The sequence below is a fragment of the Olea europaea genome, unplaced genomic scaffold (assembly GCF_002742605.1).
Source record: "Olea europaea var. sylvestris unplaced genomic scaffold, O_europaea_v1 scaffold2337, whole genome shotgun sequence".
Lineage (NCBI taxonomy): Eukaryota > Viridiplantae > Streptophyta > Magnoliopsida > Lamiales > Oleaceae > Olea > Olea europaea.
Genome location: NW_019241482.1, coordinates 12817 through 30762, shown reverse-complemented (window position 1 = coordinate 30762; position 17946 = coordinate 12817). Strand labels below are relative to the sequence as shown.

Genomic DNA, 17946 nt, shown 5'->3' with positions numbered 1-17946 from the left:
ATCCTCCTATAATAAATAGTTAACAGTATTTTATAGACGAGTTGTCAATTAGTCGTGAGTTTTAAAATTGTAGCCATGACCTAATCAGTTCAACATACATTTGGCATGACTTTTAAAAAATTGAAAGCTACTTTTGAATGCATTTAAATAATTTTCTAGAAGTATTTTGTCTATCTAGAAAAACTTTTAAAAGAGACTATCTTTAAGTAACTTTTTTAAAAAACTATTCTACAAGAAGTAAATTTAGGAGCCTGCCGAACAAGCTATTGACACCTGACGATATATATAAGAGTAATGCTTGGGATACATAATGGACGCCATAATGTTCGAGTAGAATAATCTTATATATAATTATGATAAGCTACTAAATAGCACTAATGCTACTCAAACAAGGGCTTTAAACAGGATTTTAGATAGGTACTAGGGAGGACCTCATCCCTTGATTTGAATTTCATAAGTTTGAGTAGCATCTGTCGCTAAATAGGCCTCGTCTTGTCTCGGCCAAATTTCGCCCCGTCTCGGCCAAACTTCGCCCCGTCTTGCATTAGACGGGACGGGGCAAATTTTTGTCCTGTTTGTTGTCCCATTTAATTTTTATTTATTTATTTTATTTTATTTTTTACATTTTCAAAATTTTGAGTTACGTTATTATTAGAGAATAAAATACAAATTCAAAATGAGTTTTTAATAAGTGAATTGTCTAAAAATAAAATTATTTTTAATCTTTTTTTTTCCTTTGCGGGGCAGGGCATCCTCACCCCGCGACCGGGGGGCCCGCCCCGTCCGGCCCGACAAACCATTCAAGACGGAGTTTTTTGCCATCACTAATTTTCTACGTTAACAAATAGACAAATAAAACAATAATGTAACTAGCCATTTAATCAACTTGTTGAGGCATATGTAAGCAGGTAATTTAGATACCAAAATATTAATGTTATGGATTAACTTCAACAGGATTCTCATAAGAAAATAAAGAAATGTATATGCCAGACATATCCACGTGCTTAACACAAATTCGTGTTAGTATTATATTAGCAAATCACTTTTCCACTTTATTACCAATTGAAGAGACTTCTGCGTATTGCAACCTACACATGATCTTGCTCTCAATCGTTCAAATATCTAAGTTGGAGGGTGAAGAGAAAAATTAACTTTGGAACTATGAATAATAAGGGCAAAAAGAATGAAATGCTTGCAATCCTCGTATTAGTATTGTAATGGTAAGATGATAAATTTGTTATACAAAAATAAATGGGCTTCCAAACCTACGTTTACTAGCGGGTCAAGCTGCCTAGGGCCAGGGAAGCCCAGCCCATAACTTGATTTGTCCAGTTTGGGATACAGGTTGTGGCTGGACACTCAAGCCCAGGTAGCCATAATACTCAGCCCACATGGACCAATTCAAAAACAAAAGGGGGAGGGGGTGGTTCAAATATTAGTGTCCCTCATCAAGGTCACTACAATTTCAGATTTTATATTGCTTTGGGAAGTCTGTATTAATTAGAAATCAGATCAAATACTATACCACACTTCATTTTTCACATGGCACGAATCCACGGGATAGATCACTTCCCCAACTAGCTAGAAATATCCCAAAGACTCCTATCCCATTTACTCATGAAGTCCTATCCGCGTCTACATTATATGAACCTTAAGAGCAAATTAGTCATTGCAAGTTAGCCACCAAGACTACTTGCATCAAACGCTTCAGTTATTTTAGAGATTGTGGTGTTATTACTGACTTAAATTTTACTAAAAAAACAGAGAATTACCATATTGGAAATTGATGATAATGCATGAAGCTCGTTGTTTGAGGGCGGATCCACTTGGGGTCATATGGGGTCAAATGACCCCACAATTTTTATTTTTAACCTACCTAGCCAGTTAACCCAATTGCCATCCGATAGCCCACAACTCAAACCCAATTTCCATTTACCCAACTAAACATATATGACCAGTGAATTCTAATCTTCCCACTTTCCAATCCCGGACTAAGGCCGTCTCTCTTCGACTCTTCCCTTCTCTTTTCTTGTTTTCTCTTCACGGCACAAATGAAATAAAACCCTCCTCCCTCCGCCCCTGCTATTGCTAATTGTTAAAGCCAAATAACCGAAGTCATAGGTAAATTAATATATGCTATTGGTGTTGGTAATTGGTATGTTTTTGTTTGGTTATGTGGTTTTTGAGGAGGAGTAATAACACAAGAAATCAAGTATATGATAGATGTAGAATAGCCTGTAATTCTGATTTCTGATACTGATAGGTTTTTTTTTTTTTTTAATTCACTATAAACATGGAAGATTAAAGGGTTTTAATGTTACATTGTAAATTGGAAGGTTAAAGGACTCCTTATTGAACCCTGCTTTTAAGGGAGCGCCATGTGGCACCCCTGTCTTTGAGCCTAGTTTTTAACCTGGCTCAAAGGCTTTTTTGTTCCTTATTTCTATTTATATGCTTTGATTTAATATTTTGTATCAAAAAACCATGTGATAAAGAAATGGTTCAAATAGATAAAAGAAAATCAAAGCGCAATCGTTAAACTGCTTTTGATAGTTAAAGATTGAAAATATTGGAACAGGATGTCTAAAATTGTGGAATTGAAAACATTGGCTGATTTTTGTAGTGCAAATATTAGGATTTTTTACAATTTTGTATGTCCAATAGTCTAATATTTGAAATTTGGAACAATCAATTGAAGACGCGCAGGCTAAAGTTTTAGTAGTATATTGACTTATTTTCGTTAATAATATGTTATTTTGAAAAAGGAATATTTTAATTTTTGACCCTACAGTACAAAATATCTGGGTCTGCCCTTGGTTTGAGAGCCACAATCAACAAAAAATCATTGATTTCAAAGAGAGAGATGAAATAGTGGAGAAACGAGCATCATCGCTTAATTGGAGTTTTCAAATCATCACTTGTTTACTTCAATTTTCTTGCTTTTGTTTTCATTTAATTTGTTTTAACTTGTGAGTTCTTTGTGATTTGCTGGGCGAAAACATCACAAATTATATCAAATGGTTGTCTATAGTGTTCTAAATAACACTCCAATGCACGAGGCTAAGTGCTTGGCGCCTTATTTAGCGGTCAACCAACGCGAGGCGAGGCTAAGGCACCAATGTGCGTCTAGGCGCACATTATTAGGTTTTTTTTTTAAGTTAAAATTTATAATTATCAAATAATTTTTTATTGATTAAAAATTTAAGATAAAATTAAAATAAGAAAACTCTTTTTTACGCGTTTGCCTCGCTTAATCACGCATTGTCCTTAGCTTGGCATTAACGAATCGCCACGTATTACACTTTTTAGAATACTGGTTGTTTTTACAAGGAAGACCGTATTTAAACAAGAAGTTGTTTCTCTATCCCCAATTTCCCATGGTGTTCTCAAGCGCATTTGCTGAATAAAATATACCAAATTATTAATTAAGGATGGTGACGACCTAATACAAGCGTTGGTCAACAATGGAGGTAAACATTTAAACAAAATAATAATGCTATTCACATGACTAATCTTCTCGGTCTTATAACATAATCATAAAATACTTGATCGACTAATTTCTAATTGTGCATGTAATGTCACACTTGTTAAGATTATAATACAGTATTCGAATACCAATGGTGTATTCTATGGGATATACTGATATGTGAGAAAGAAGAAGCAGGAAGGGCGCCCAGGTGCCCATATTCTATGGGATATACTGATATGTGAGAAAGAAGAAGCAGGAAGGGCGCCTAGGCGCCATGAGTGGGCACCTGGGCGCCCAACCGTGTAGAAACTTGGCGCCTAGGCGCCCGATTCAGTTTTTTATATATAGCTGATTTTTTCCCTTCATTGGATAAGGTTTTTTTAGAGAAAAAGGTGAGAAAGCTTGGAGAGAATTTAACAAGAAAGAGGTTGTTCTTCTTGGGTATAAATTCAAAGCTATTTTTCTTTCTTGGGGATTAACTTGAGGTTTGTTCAAGTAATCCAATCCATTGTTCCTCATATATATTGAAAATCATTTCTTCCCCAAATTTCTTATCTTTCTTTTCATCTTCAAGTGGTTTGGGATTTTCACATTGCAAGTGTATTTGTTCTTGGGCAATTTTGGGAAGTGTTTTTTCTCAACAATTTGGTATCAGAGCTTCTTCTTAAATCAGGGTGGTTAAGCTCCGATTTTTGGTAGGTGGCTTGAACTTTGTTGTGCACACAAGGTGTTTGTGAAAATTCCCAAGTAAACTTTGTTGTTTTATTTCCGGTAAACAAGTAGATAAATCATGTCTACTAGAGGAACGGTGAAGATTGGGAAGTATGAGATAAAGAAATTCAATGGGAAGAATGACTTCTCATATTGGAGAATGCAAATGAGAAATTTGTTAATTTCTCAAAAGTTGCACAAGGCATTGGCGGGAAAGGAGAAGAAGCACATAGATATGTCTGACGAGGCTTGGGAAGATCTAGATCTTGAGGCACGAGCGTCTATCATTCTATGCCTTGAAAGAGATGTTGCTTTCCTGGTTGATGGTGAGAAAACGGCGGCGGAGGTGTGGACAAAGTTGGAGGCGAACTTCATGACGAAGACTCTAACAAATCGGATCTATTTGAAGTCCAAATTGTATACTTGCAAGATAGATGAAGGTACACCAATCCGGGAGTACGTCAACAAGTTTGATAGGTGCATATCGAACTTGAAGGACATTGATGTGAAAGTAGATGATGAGGATCAAGCACTTCTACTACTTCTTTCATTGCCAAAGTCTTACGAGAACCTAGTACAAACATTGATGCTTGTGGGTGATAAACTTGTGATGGAGGACACTAGAACGTCACTTCTAGCGGATGATCTTCGAAAGATTGCAACTAGTGGCATGTCTGCCATTGGTAACAAGGAGCAAGCTCAAGGATTGTTTGTAAGAGATAGAAGCAATGTGTGACCAAAGGGCAAGGGAGAAAAATCTAGATCGAGTTCTAGACCTCTTGCAGAAAGGCCTTGTTTCAAATGCGGCGAACTTGGGCATTTCAAGACGAATTGTACTAACAAAAGGGGTTGGAAGAAAAACAATAAGAACAACAACAACGGGAAGGTGCAAGTTAAGCAAGACGTTAGCTATGCCTCGGAAGGAGGGGAAAGCGATGAGTGCTACACCATCTCTTGTGATGAAGAAATCTCCGATAAGTGGATTCTTGACTTTGGATGCTCTTACCATATGTGTCCAAATAGGAAGTGGTTTACTACCTATAGAAGCACTGATGGTGAAACCGTGTTGATGGGTAATAACCATTCCTGTAAAACGGTGAGGCTCGGTTCAATTAGAATCAAGATGTATGATGGAGTGGTTAGAACATTAATGTATGTTAGACATGTTCCTGATTTGCAAAAGAACATTATCTCTGTTGGTGCTTTAGACTCCGATGGTTGCAAGATTGTAACATGGAATGTAGTAAAGAAGGTTGTTCGTGGTTCTTTGATTGTGATGAAGGGTATTCGTGAAGGCAATCTCGATGTTCTTCATGGTACTACAGTTACAGAGGATATAGCGGTTGGAACAAGTGGAAGTGGTGGAGACCCATGTGAGTGCACTCGGCTATGGCATAGGAGGCTTGAGCATATGTCTGAAAAGGGGCTAGATCTGCTAGTCAAGAAAGGTTTACTAAAGAACTTGAAGAAGCCTTGCATGGATTTTTGTGAGCATTGCGTGTACGGTAAAGCACGCCGAGTTCAGTTCCAGCCAAGCAAACATAGAAGCAGAGGTATTCTAGACTATGTCCACCCGGATGTATGGGGTCTGGCTTTTGTCACTTCCAAAGGCGGTTCCAGGTATTTTGTCACATTTGTTGATGATTATTTTAGATATGCTTGGATTTATTTTTTGAAGCATAAGAATGAGGTATTCGACACTTTCAAGAAGTGGAAAGCAATGGTTGAAAACAAAACGGGAAAGAAATTTAAGACACTGCGATCTGATAATGGTACTGAGTATACAGATGGTGCTTTCAAGGAGTTCTGTGGTAAGGAAGGCATTGCGAGAGATTGGACAGTTAAGAATACACCGCAACAGAATCGGGTCGCAGAAAGACTGAATCGCACATTTCGAGAGAAATCGATGTGTATGCGATTCTATGCTGGTTTGGGCAGAGAATGGTGGGCAGAGTCAGTTGCAAATGCTTGCTACAAAGTGAACCAATCTCCACATTCAAAGTTAGATGGAGATGTACCTTACAGGGTATTGACAGGAGAACATGCAGATTATGAGAAACTCAGAATATTCGGATGCACAGCCTACTATCACGTCAACGAGAGAAAGCTTGATGCGAGGGCCAAGAAGGCTATATTCTTGGGGTATGCGGCAGGTGTAAAAGGATATCGCCTATGGTGTGTAGAGAATTCTAAGTTCATAATCAGTAGAGATGTTACTTTTGATAAGAACTCCATGATAGCTTCGTTGAAAGCTATAGTGCCCGGTGGTGATGATGTTGAGACTACAAAGTCTCAAGTTGTTGACATAGAACCTAGAGATCAACCTGGTTCTAGTCATGTTCAAGAGGAGCATCATGCAGACACTCAAGATGAGAGTGATGATGAGCTTGAACAAGAGGCGGTTCAGCAAGAGAATGTACAGGCACAGCAACAACAACAACTTGCAGATAACTTGGCTTCCTCTAGGCCACGTCATACTTACAAGCAAGTTCTAAATTTGGGGTCAGACGAGCCTTTGAGGCACTATGGGCAGACAAATTTGGTTGAGTATGCACTCTCGGTGGAGGATAATGAGCCTGCCACTTTCAAGGAAGCTATTTTAAACAACAATAGAGAGTTGGTTGCCAGCGATGGAAGAAAAAATTGAATCACTTTACAAGAACCAAACATGGGAGGTTGTCCCATTGCCCATGGGTAAGAAAGCTATTGGTTGCAAGTGGTTGTACAAAAAGAAAGAGGATCCTACCAAGCTCGGTGGTACTAGATTCAAAGAAAGGTTAGTAGCTAAGGGTTTGCACAAAGAGAGGGAGTTGACTACAATGAGATCATTTCTCCGGTGGTCAAGCATACTTCCATTCGGGTGCTATTGAGTATTGTTGCTCATCATGATCTTGAGCTGGAACAACTCGATGTCAAAACCGCCTTCTTGCACGGGGACTTGGATGAGGAAATCTATATGAATCAACCTGAGGGCTACAAGGTTGAGGATAAGAAACGTCATGTATGTTGCTTGAGAAAATCACTATATGGATTGAAACAATCTCCTCGGCCGTGGTACAAGCGATTTGACTCCTTCATGCTAAAGCATGGTCTCTCCAGAAGTGAGTATGACTGTTGTGTTTATATTCAAAAACTTCAGGGAGGTAACTATATCTATCTTCTTTTGTATGTGGATGACATGCTTATCGCTTTGAAAAGCAAGGTGGAGATATATAGGTTGAAATCTCAACTTGGTAAAGAATTTGAGATGAAGGATATGGGGGCTGCTAGGAAAATACTGGGTATGGAGATTAGAAGAGAGAGGACGAACCGACGAATGTTCTTGAGTCAAAAAGACTACATTGAGCGGGTTATTGCTAGGTTCGGGTTGTAAAGTGCAAAGTCGGTGGTGACTTCATTGGCTCCACATTTCAGGCTCTCTCGTAAACAATCTCCTACTACAGCGGAAGAAAAGGTACGCATGGATCGTGTACCTTATGTTAGTGCAATTGGCGGTTTGATGTATGCCATGGTGTGTACACGTCCAGATATTTCACAGGCGATTAGTGTGGTCAGTAGATTCATGGAGAATCCGGGTAAGGCACACTGGGAAGCTGTGAAGTGGATCCTGAGGTACTTAAAAGGTACCGCGGACACAGGTTTATGTTTTGGTGGAGATGCATGTCATATAAGTGGGTTTGTGGACTCAAACTATGCAGGTGATTTAGATAGACGACGATCTACTACTAGATATATGTTTTGCATACATGGTGCCCCAGTTAGTTGGCGATCGATGTTACAGGCTACAGTGGCTCTTTCTATTACAGAGGCCGAGTATATGGCCATGGCAGAGGGAGTGAAGGAAGCATTGTGGTTGTGAGGTCTTCTAGATGATTTGGGGATTGTGTGGGCTTGTGGTGTGATAGCCAGAGTGCGATTCACTTGGCTAAGAATCAGGTTCATCATGCTCGAACTAAGCATATCAACGTCAGGTATCATTTGTGCGTGATGTCATAGAGGAAGGTGATATTTCTCTCTTGAAGGTACACACAAATGAGAACCCAGCAGACATGTTAACCAAAGTGGTAACGGGTAGCAAGTTTCAGCATTGCTTGGACTTGCTTCACATTAGTCCGTGCTGATATGCCCGAAATGAGGTGAAGAGTATATGAAGGTGGAGGTGAACTACGGAGGCTTGATCCCGAGTTTTGGGTACGTAGGCAATCATGGTTTGAATGATGCAGCCAAGTTTGGCGCTTGCTGCTTCTTCTTGTGTTCGTCCAAAATTTAAGTTCTATCAAATGATGTACGAAGTGGAGAATTGTGAGAAAGAAGAAACAGGGAGGCCGCTTAGGCGCCATGAGTGGGCACCTGGGCACCCAACCGTGCAGAAACTTGGCGCCTAGGCGCTCGATTCAGTTTTTTATATATAGTTGATTTTTTCCCTTCATTGGATAAGGTTTTTTAAGAGAAAAAGGTGAGAAAGCTTGGAGAGAATTTAATAAGAAAGTGGTTGTTCTTCTTGGGTATAAATTTAAAGCTATTTTTCTTTCTTGGAGATTAACTTGAGGTTTGTTCAAGTAATCCAATCCATTGTTCCTCATATATATTGAAAATCATTTCTTCCCCAAATTTCTTATCTTTCTTTTCATCTTCAAATGGTTTGGGATTTTCACATTGTAAGTGTATTTGTTCTTGGGCAATTTTGGGAAGTGTTTTTTCTCAACATGATATTTATGATGTGCCATATTATTTTTACNTTTTTGCCCCCCCCCCCCCCCCTTCCTTTGTCCAATAAAAAGCTATCAATTGTATCTATAAAAAATTCTGATAGTGCTTTTTCTGTACGTGTAGCATAACTTATTGAAGACTATCGGTAGCGCCAACTTTTGTCACTGATTAGTTTATAAATTAACGGGTAGCCTAGTCCCTCAAAAAAAATAAAAAATAAAAAATGTCAAAGTACGAGTTGGAAGCAACATAAACAGAGTAAATATACTCCGATAAAAACCAGACTGTTCATATAAGGGATTAGATCTTTGTTTAAGCAACAGCATTGTTACATAAATAGAAGAGCTAATACAAGCAGAATATTGAAATAAGAAAATAAAAAGGAAAGCAGTAAAGTCTTATTTCCTAAGTAGATAATCCTATGCAGCTTATTTTTATCAAAGAAAAAGGCTCGTAAACAATCCCAACGCTTGTAGAAATCACGAACACCTGGCACTTTGTTTGGTGAATCATCTGTCAAAATCTTAATATCAGTGGAAAACTGGAAACAATTTAGCAAACAAGTAGCAGTGAATGAATAAACAAACCATTAATGCGTTAAGAAATTGTCAAAAAATATATATATATAAATATATCATTGGGTTAAAAAGGCTTACCTCTGTTTGTGTTAGAGGTCCTCTCACGGTAAACGCAGCGACCGATTTGGCCCACTGGCTGAAGGAATGAAATCCCAGATTGCAGAAGTTCTATTGGACTTTGACTATAGCTATCTGATTGAATAAAATTAAGTACAGTATTGACGGTGAAGTAAAAATATAGTTGCTGCGGATGAATTTACCCAAAAAAGTTAGCTCAAACGTGATTAGTGGGTTTGAAGTTTGAACCTTTCCGCCAAAATAGTTAGTACCAACTTATTTTTCTTCTAAAAATACTACTTTTTCGCCGGATTTTTTGAAGTGATATTGAGAGTCAAATTTCTGCTCAAAAAGTCTTTAATGTCATTGAAAAATAAAAGCCCCAATTTTCACGTGCCTAATTATTTAACCTTCTCTCTCTTACTTATGAAATGAAAGAATTCTGCAAAACTGTTTGTCCATTCTTGCAGCCGTCTGGGATTATTCAATCTTGTTTCTGATTATCTAATATCTGATAAATGGTAACTAGCTTAAAAATTATCAAGATTGACGGAATGCAAGAAGGTAACATATATAAGAAGAAAAGATGTATCTTCTTCACACAAAACAACTGTGTGAAGTTGTAGTTTACACAACGATGTAATCTGTATATACAGTAAAAGAATATATGCAAAATAGGTTGGCCAAAATTTACTTCAAAATCGATCAGCCAACGGAATATAGATAATCAGAGGATTGATTCTGAGAATACTCATCTCATCTGCCATCGAGAATTGTGAAAGAAATTTTGTTGGCAGAGCCTGTTTGGCTCGAAGAAGATCCTAAATGAGGATGATTCCACCTATCCGTAAATAAAGGTTCCTTCGGCAATGGAAGATCAACAATTTCAGTACTGAGCATTGAGAGAACGGTTGATATAATCGGCCTATTTAAAGGGGATTCTTGGACACACAACAATGCGATGTGCATGCATCTCGTGATTTCTGCATTGGAACTTGGATTTGATATTCTTTTATCTATGAGTTCCACGGATTTGTCCTCATTCCATAGTTTCCATGCCTGAAAGTATATGTAAAACATTCCATTAGACACAGAAGTTTTGTTCAGTTAGAAATAAGAAAGAGAAATTAAAATCTTGCGTGGCAGAAGAATTTGATAGGGCTTACATATCCCGAAAGGGTTAAAGATAGCTCTTCATTGTAGAAGCTTGTGTTCCTTCTCCCGCTAATGATCTCCAATACTAGAACTCCAAAACTGAAAACATCCGTTTTTTCTGAGAATCTGCCACTTAATGCATATTCTGGGGCCATGTATCCACTGCAACAAGACATATTTAGTCATGATAAACAAAATACTAAGATTACTACAATGTAAAAATGGAGCAATTCAGGATATGCTTACTATGTTCCTACAACTCTTTTAGTTTTGGCTTGATCTTGATCGCCTCCAAATATTCGCGCCATTCCAAAGTCTGAAATTTTTGGATTCCACTCCTCATCGAGCAATATATTACTTGGCTTCAAATCTCGGTGGATTATCCTCAACCTGGAATCCCTATGTAGATAAAGGAGTCCTCGGCCAATACCTTCAACAATATTGAATCGTTTCCTCCAATCCAGAACCATTTGTGTTTGATCTATACATACAATTGATATCAGAAGGTCCTAAAATATATATCTTATGTCGAAAGGAAAATTTATACTACTAAAACTATAACACAAAACAGAGTAAAACTCACCAAAGAGAAAGACATCCAAGCTTCTGTTTTGCATATATTCATAGATCAACATTTTTTCATATCTCTCCACACAACATCCCAATAGTCGAACAAGGTTTCGATGTTGGAGTTTAGAGATCACAGCAACTTCATTCTTAAATTCTTCCATTCCTTGCCCCGACACTGTTGAAAGCCTCTTTACTGCAATTTCTTTTCTGTTTGCCAACTCTCCCTACATTAAAATATCACTCATTTATACACTAACTATTTTATATAAGGTCAAATTATTAGACTAATGAGACGTAAGGATGAGAAATTACCTTATAAACAGGACCAAAACCACCCTCACCAAGCTTATTCGCTGTGTGAAAATTGTTTGTTGCATTTACAAGTTTCTCAATACTGTATAACGGTAACTCTTCAATATTGACATTGTCTTCGGGATTTCTAAGCACGATAGGGGTTGAATTCAACAAGTTTGTTTCCCCTGCTTCTTGTTGTTCAATTACATTTTTCCTTTTTCTCTTAGACATCCACCTCCAAGAGAAAAATAAGCAAATAGATATAACCACCAAACTGATTATCACCAAAACTATGATAATCACTTTTTTGTCTTTCTCCTTATCTGAAACCAAAAACAAATATGAAAAACAGCAGTTGAAAAACGAAAAACATGTTGGGAAAGTGCGAACAGATTTCCCAGAAATTACCTCGCTCTGAGTAGGGTACACGGATGTAGAGTTCTAAACCTGCATCAGCCTGGTATTGTTGAATGTCAATTAAGGTCTCACTCCAGTGCATACAACCTATATCAGTGTCATAAGAATAGGCTATACAGGAACAATTCCTTAAGCACAGACTTCTGCACTCGTTTTCAAGACCAGGTGACCACTGAATTAAGTCTGGCACTTTTACCATCCTTAACTGTGAGAATACGTCCTCTTTGCTTTTATCGGTCGCATTGTTACTTCTTTCGCACTGTAATGGCGTCTTCCTCTTGCATCCACCAGTCCAATTCCCTCCATCCCATTGCTGCTTGTTCAATGGTTCATACCCTCTTAAACATTGACATATTGGTGAATTATATTGGTTACAGAACGCAAATGGACCGCAGTTGTTATATACATCACAGTCGACATCCGGACCCTTATACGATCTATCCCAATGACCCGTCTGATTATTCCATATTTCCTCCGTTAGAATTCCATCTGGATTTAAAATATCCTTGACTATTAAATTTTGACGAAAACTTCGAGTAAAATAGTATGTTCCACCTTCATTTACCATACTGAATCCATCAACGTACACTGAGTACATACTCATTACTCCAGTAAAAACCCGACCGTTCCAAGGACCACTCCGCCAGAATGGTCGATCTTGATTCCATGAAAAAAGTTGTGGAATGCCTATAGAAACATGAAGTCCTACGAAATAATTTCCATAATTTGGATCCTGAGAAGTTCTCCAAGAATTTAGCCTTACCTTCTCACCTGTATTTGTGTTGTGACTTAATCTCAACGTAGGCAGAAAAGAGCTTGTTGGATGCTCGTGACTTTGCCATAATGAGACATTATTCGACTGATCGAGGAGAATAAGGTTTCCATTATCTGTTAACTGGGCAGATGTATTTCTTGTGGAAGTTGTAGCATTTGTGGACCAAACAGTCTCATTGTTTCCGTTCAGTAGTACGATGTTACCATCCGTGGATATCGTTATAGTCCCGGAAGAATCATTGAGAGGCCGATCTCGATTGGCAACCCATACGACGGACACCTTGGATACATAATACCATATTCCCATGTAGCGTCTGGTGGTTCCATTGGGGCTGAAGAATCCCAAACTGAAGATCTTGCCTTGAGAAACAAAGGTGTCCGAATCTCTGAGGACGGTACTGGGCGTAAGGGTGCGTGTTTCGAGACAAACACCGTAACTCGATAGACAAAGGACTATAACTATAACACAAAATTCTGATCGGAAAAATGGATTCATGAGCTTGCTGATGATCATGATTTTATTTAGGAACGTACCCTTGCTTTGATAAGGTGAATCCATCATCAAGTATTAACATATACAAGGCGGCTATCTCTACATATAAATAATCCTCCTTTTGTGGAAATTTCCTACCTAAGCTAACACGTATTGGCTGTCAACCAATTTTAGAGGGACCTGGAAGAATCTAATAAATTCTCTCCGTCTGAAGTCTAAACTGGCTATGACATTTTTATTTAGGTGGGGTGGACTAACTGAAAGCTGAAGCACATTCATATTCGTAGCCATCAAATTTGATTTCCAACTTGTCATTGCAAACCGTCGTCGCCTCGTTGATGTACTAAAATCAAATTTGTCCAAATTGTACCAATTTATATTCTTGTTTTTAATAATTACTCAAGACCAAAACCGTCGTCGCCTCGTTGATGTGCTAAAATCAATCAGAAAATGTACAGTATTTTGACTTGATGGTTTAAATACCATTTGTTTCTTTCTCACGTTTTTATTTATGTTTATGCAATTAATTTAATATCAACTAGACAATCGTCATTCTATTCAATTTATTCTTATATTATGAAAATTAATGATAATTTTTTTTTTATTTATTACTAAAATCTCTTCCGACATAGTGTCGACGATTCCGTTAGGCACATCTTACCGCCTCGACCAACTTTCTCATCTACAAACACACTCACAATATTTATTCATCCTATCCGATTTGAACATCCAATTCCATATTCTGTACAGTGTGAATTGGTGAAAGTGTTAATTTATATGCGACAATAATTGATTATTCTTTTTTCTCTCTCTATTCCGATTTCCAAAGGTGTTCTCAAAACCGTATTTGTTGAATAAAAAATACTGAATGATTAATTGATTGACTTTGATAACACAATACAAATTTTCGGTCAAAAGTGGGGTTAGTGTTTTAAAAAAAAATAATAATGGTAGGGAATATGCCTGTTCACACAACTAATCGTCTCAGTCGTTTTTATTTAATCATAAAATACTTTTAATTTTTAATAAAACGATCTCTCTATTCCGATTTCCAAAGGTGTTCTCAAAACCGTATTTGTTGAATAAAAAATACTGAATGATTAATTGATTGACTTTGAAAACACAATACAAATTTTCGGTCAAAAGTGGGGTTAGTGTTTAAAAAAAAATAATAATGGTAGGGAATATGCCTGTTCACACAACTAATCGTCTCAGTCGTTTTTATTTAATCATAAAATACTTTTAATTTTTAATAAAACGGCCTAATTGACTAATTTCTAATTGGGCACGTGCTGGCACACATTTTAAGAGTATAATATATATTGGATAATACAGTATTTGATATGGACTACGTACACTATGTGATATCTAAAATTACAATGATCATAACTCAATTAAGAATGTTTTTCGACTTTGCCGTTAAATTGTTTAACTTTTTTGTAATTATTTTTCCCTCAATTTGTGAAATACTTACAAACTCTTGTATTTTTCTAAAAAATTAAATATTGTTCGCATATTAGTTTTCACTTCACCATATTATAGTTTGCATGATCTATTAATGTAGACTCTTGTATTTAGCAAGTTGAAAATGAGAGATGCTACTCAAATAGGGGCACTGACGCAAGATTTCATAAAAAATGGGGTTGACTTTGGATAAATTAATATGTTTGACCTGCTTAGATCGTACACATTTCAATGCTTCAATAGATTCAGATCCTTGATTATGTTGATTTGTATACGTCTATTTTGGTGAGAAAGATGCTTTAGGTACATCAATTATTCACAACTTTTTTCAAAGTACACACACATGCAAGTGGATGGGATCCATGATTAAAATAATCGTAGACCCTATTTTTGTGAGACAACTGTGAGCAAAGCTATCAAAGAAATGTTGTACAAACAGCAATTTTCATTTTGGTGATTGTAATTCCAAGAACCAATAGTATGCATCAATGGTGAAAAAATGTCAATATATTCTTAGTTGCTTTAGGGTTACATCAACAAATTTATGTTGTCGATTTAGTTACAACCAATAGTCAATCCTCTTTAGTCGTTAAATTGATAGCTTTATCATATATTGGTTCAAGGATTTAAGCAAAACAAAAAATAAATAAAATAAAACGAACATATTTAACAACCTGGAGATGGATCTTGGGTTCTTTTCCATGATGACAACTACCGTTCCTGATTAATTCTCACGTTCCATCCAAGCTTCACTCCAGGAATCAATGTTGTTACTACCTAGCTTCACTGGAAGCTTATGTGGCATCAACGTAGAGCGAAATGACACATCATCAAGCAAAAGCTACTTCAGAAAGACAGTTCAAAATTGGCCCAAGTCGCCTCGCCAAAGAACGAGGCTTGAAACCTATTTTCACTTCCTTCTTAACGATCCACAACTCAGCGAACCTACTAACATAGCTGCGAGGCAAAAAGTCAGCTTCGTTTAGTGGGAAAATACTATTGCTATACAGTACTCCCATCACATGGCCAAAGGCGAATGAACGCAAGCGAAGCCAGGAAGATACATTAGGGTGGGCTGAAAATTGAATTTTTTTCTTAGATGTTCTTTGTCACTTGAGATTTAGTTTAAAAGATTAAACTCTTGACACTAATGACAAAATGGGTCAAAATATATTTTTAAACATTTATGATAAAGTTCTAACAAATATATTTTTAATTGATAAAAGTAAATATAGAGCATATTACTTATTTTGATAATAATGTTCATTTCGTGGTCAAAATAAATAAATTTTTAACTCACAAGTATAAATAAACAATATAGAAAAAAACACGTTAAAAAAAATTAATTACTTTTAAGCTTAGTCAAACATGTGACATATTACAATAAGTTGTTTATCTTTACTTTAATCAATAAAAATTATTTCTAATATAATAAACTAATTTGATTATAAATGAACTATTTAAATTTGAAACTAAATTTCAATAATTGAACATTGGATTTGGGTTGGAAATGAAGTTAATTGAGCTAAAATAAATTTTTGGACTGGACTAAATTTTTATTCTTCTTTATTTCATCAATAATTTGGGCTGAATTTTCCATTTTCTACAAGTTATTTTGCTTTCGGGCTGGCTCTACCTCTGGTGATACAAAATCTTAATATTCTTCTTGTCACATGGCGAGGGGACCGCTGCCATGTAAGTAGAAGCAATTGAAAGGAAAAGAAACAGAAATTTTTTTAAAAGTAACTTTCTCGTCAATCAACAAGTGACACATGTATTCATAGGTATGTAAATTCGACTCAAACGACCAGTGGCTCAAAAAAATCGAGCCAAGGCTCGGGCCGACCCGTTTTAGGAAGTCGAAAAAAATAAATGTTACACACACACACATATATATTAAAAGTTGATGAACTTATATTTGCTTATGTCCACTTTTAATAAGTTATATTTGCTTGAACGATTTTCAATTTTAAAATGATAACAATTTAGATGTTTTCAACAAACTTATTCAAGACATGGTTAATTGTGACCAAAAGGTGCCTGAAAAGTATAAGGCCATTATTTTACTTAATTCAATGTCTGATTCATATAGAGAGTTAAGAATGCAGTTAACTATGGTAGAGATACCTTGACACCCAAGATTGTTATAGATTCTCTTAAGAGTATGCAGGTGGAGATTAAAGTTGAAAAAGAAGATATGAGGAGTGTTAACTCCCACCTCGAGAATACATATCTCCTCTCGTCATGGCACGTTTATCTGTACTTGATTGATTACAGTGAATATTTGTTTCTATTTTGGAGCTCTTGACCTTAATCCTGATGAATACATGGAGCAGGTATGGTATGTATTCCGGGTCCAAAACACGAGATAAAATCTATGGTTTCAATTTTATTGGTTACCTTGATTATGCAAGTATGATTGTGTGTTTTGATTGCTTGCAGATTTATTGAGCATAAAGGTGGAGATTTGTTGGATTTTGATATCCAATAAATCTCGAGCAATGATGTTAAATAGTTTCGGATTATATTTCATATGTCTCGATCGATTAGTGAAATAATTATTAATACAATCAATTTATACACTAGACCTTAAAGCAATGTGGGCCACTAGTAGCAACTTAATTTGCCTAATGTTGCCTTAGTCCAAATTTATTTATGGGATGGCTTTTTTGTGTATTGACCCAATTGATGATATAACCCAAATCTATATATTACTTCACTTCTTCATCTTCTTCGTGCCTTTGTCTTCTATCGTCTCCTCTTTGCCTTTGTGGCTTGCAAATCATCCTCATAGCCTTATCTCTTTGTCGGTGACAAAGGAAGAAAGCAACCATAATGAAGTAGTGGTGGATTGGTTGATATTGATTGGTAAGTTGGAACTGCGCACAGAATCCATCAATTGAGGATCAATTTCGCGACAGGTAGAAAACTGTTTGTCGGTGGCTGTAACTTTCCCATAATGAAACCCCACTTGACTGATCCTGCAGAATAAGGTTTCCATTGTCCTTTGGTTGGTCAGATGTATTTCGAGGGGAAGTTGTGGCATTTGCTGTCCAAATAATCTATTTGTTTCCATTCATGATTATGATATTTCCATCCGACGATATCGTTATAGTCCCGGACGAATCATTGAGAGGTCGATCACGTTTTGCAACCCACATGACAGATGCACTAGAAAAATAATACCATATGCCAACGTAGCGCCTGGTGGTTCCATTGGGGCTAAAGAATCCTGGAGTGAAGACCTTTCCTTA

The 17946-nt window shown here is 36.8% G+C and overlaps 1 protein-coding gene across 3 annotated transcripts in view; it reads right to left on the bottom strand.

Moving 5' to 3' along the window:
• LOC111381598 (G-type lectin S-receptor-like serine/threonine-protein kinase At1g11300) overlaps nt 1–13414 on the bottom strand; it is a 57106-nt gene extending 43692 nt beyond the window's left edge. For 2 of the 3 annotated variants that reach the window (XR_002700368.1, XM_023005396.1), the window contains exons 1-3: nt 11953–13414; nt 11563–11867; nt 11264–11474 (exon numbers count right to left, since the gene is read on the bottom strand). Coding sequence is in view for 2 of the 3 variants with exons in the window: in XM_023005396.1 (XP_022861164.1) it covers nt 11264–11474; nt 11563–11867; nt 11953–13297 (1861 nt within the window). In the remaining variant the exon portion in view is untranslated. Of the gene's footprint in view, nt 1–10077; nt 10585–10691; nt 10843–10926; nt 11162–11263; nt 11475–11562; nt 11868–11952 lie in introns of those variants that run through there. The other variant, XM_023005395.1, reaches the window with a different exon arrangement.
• Between the last annotated feature and the right edge of the window lie 4532 nt (nt 13415–17946).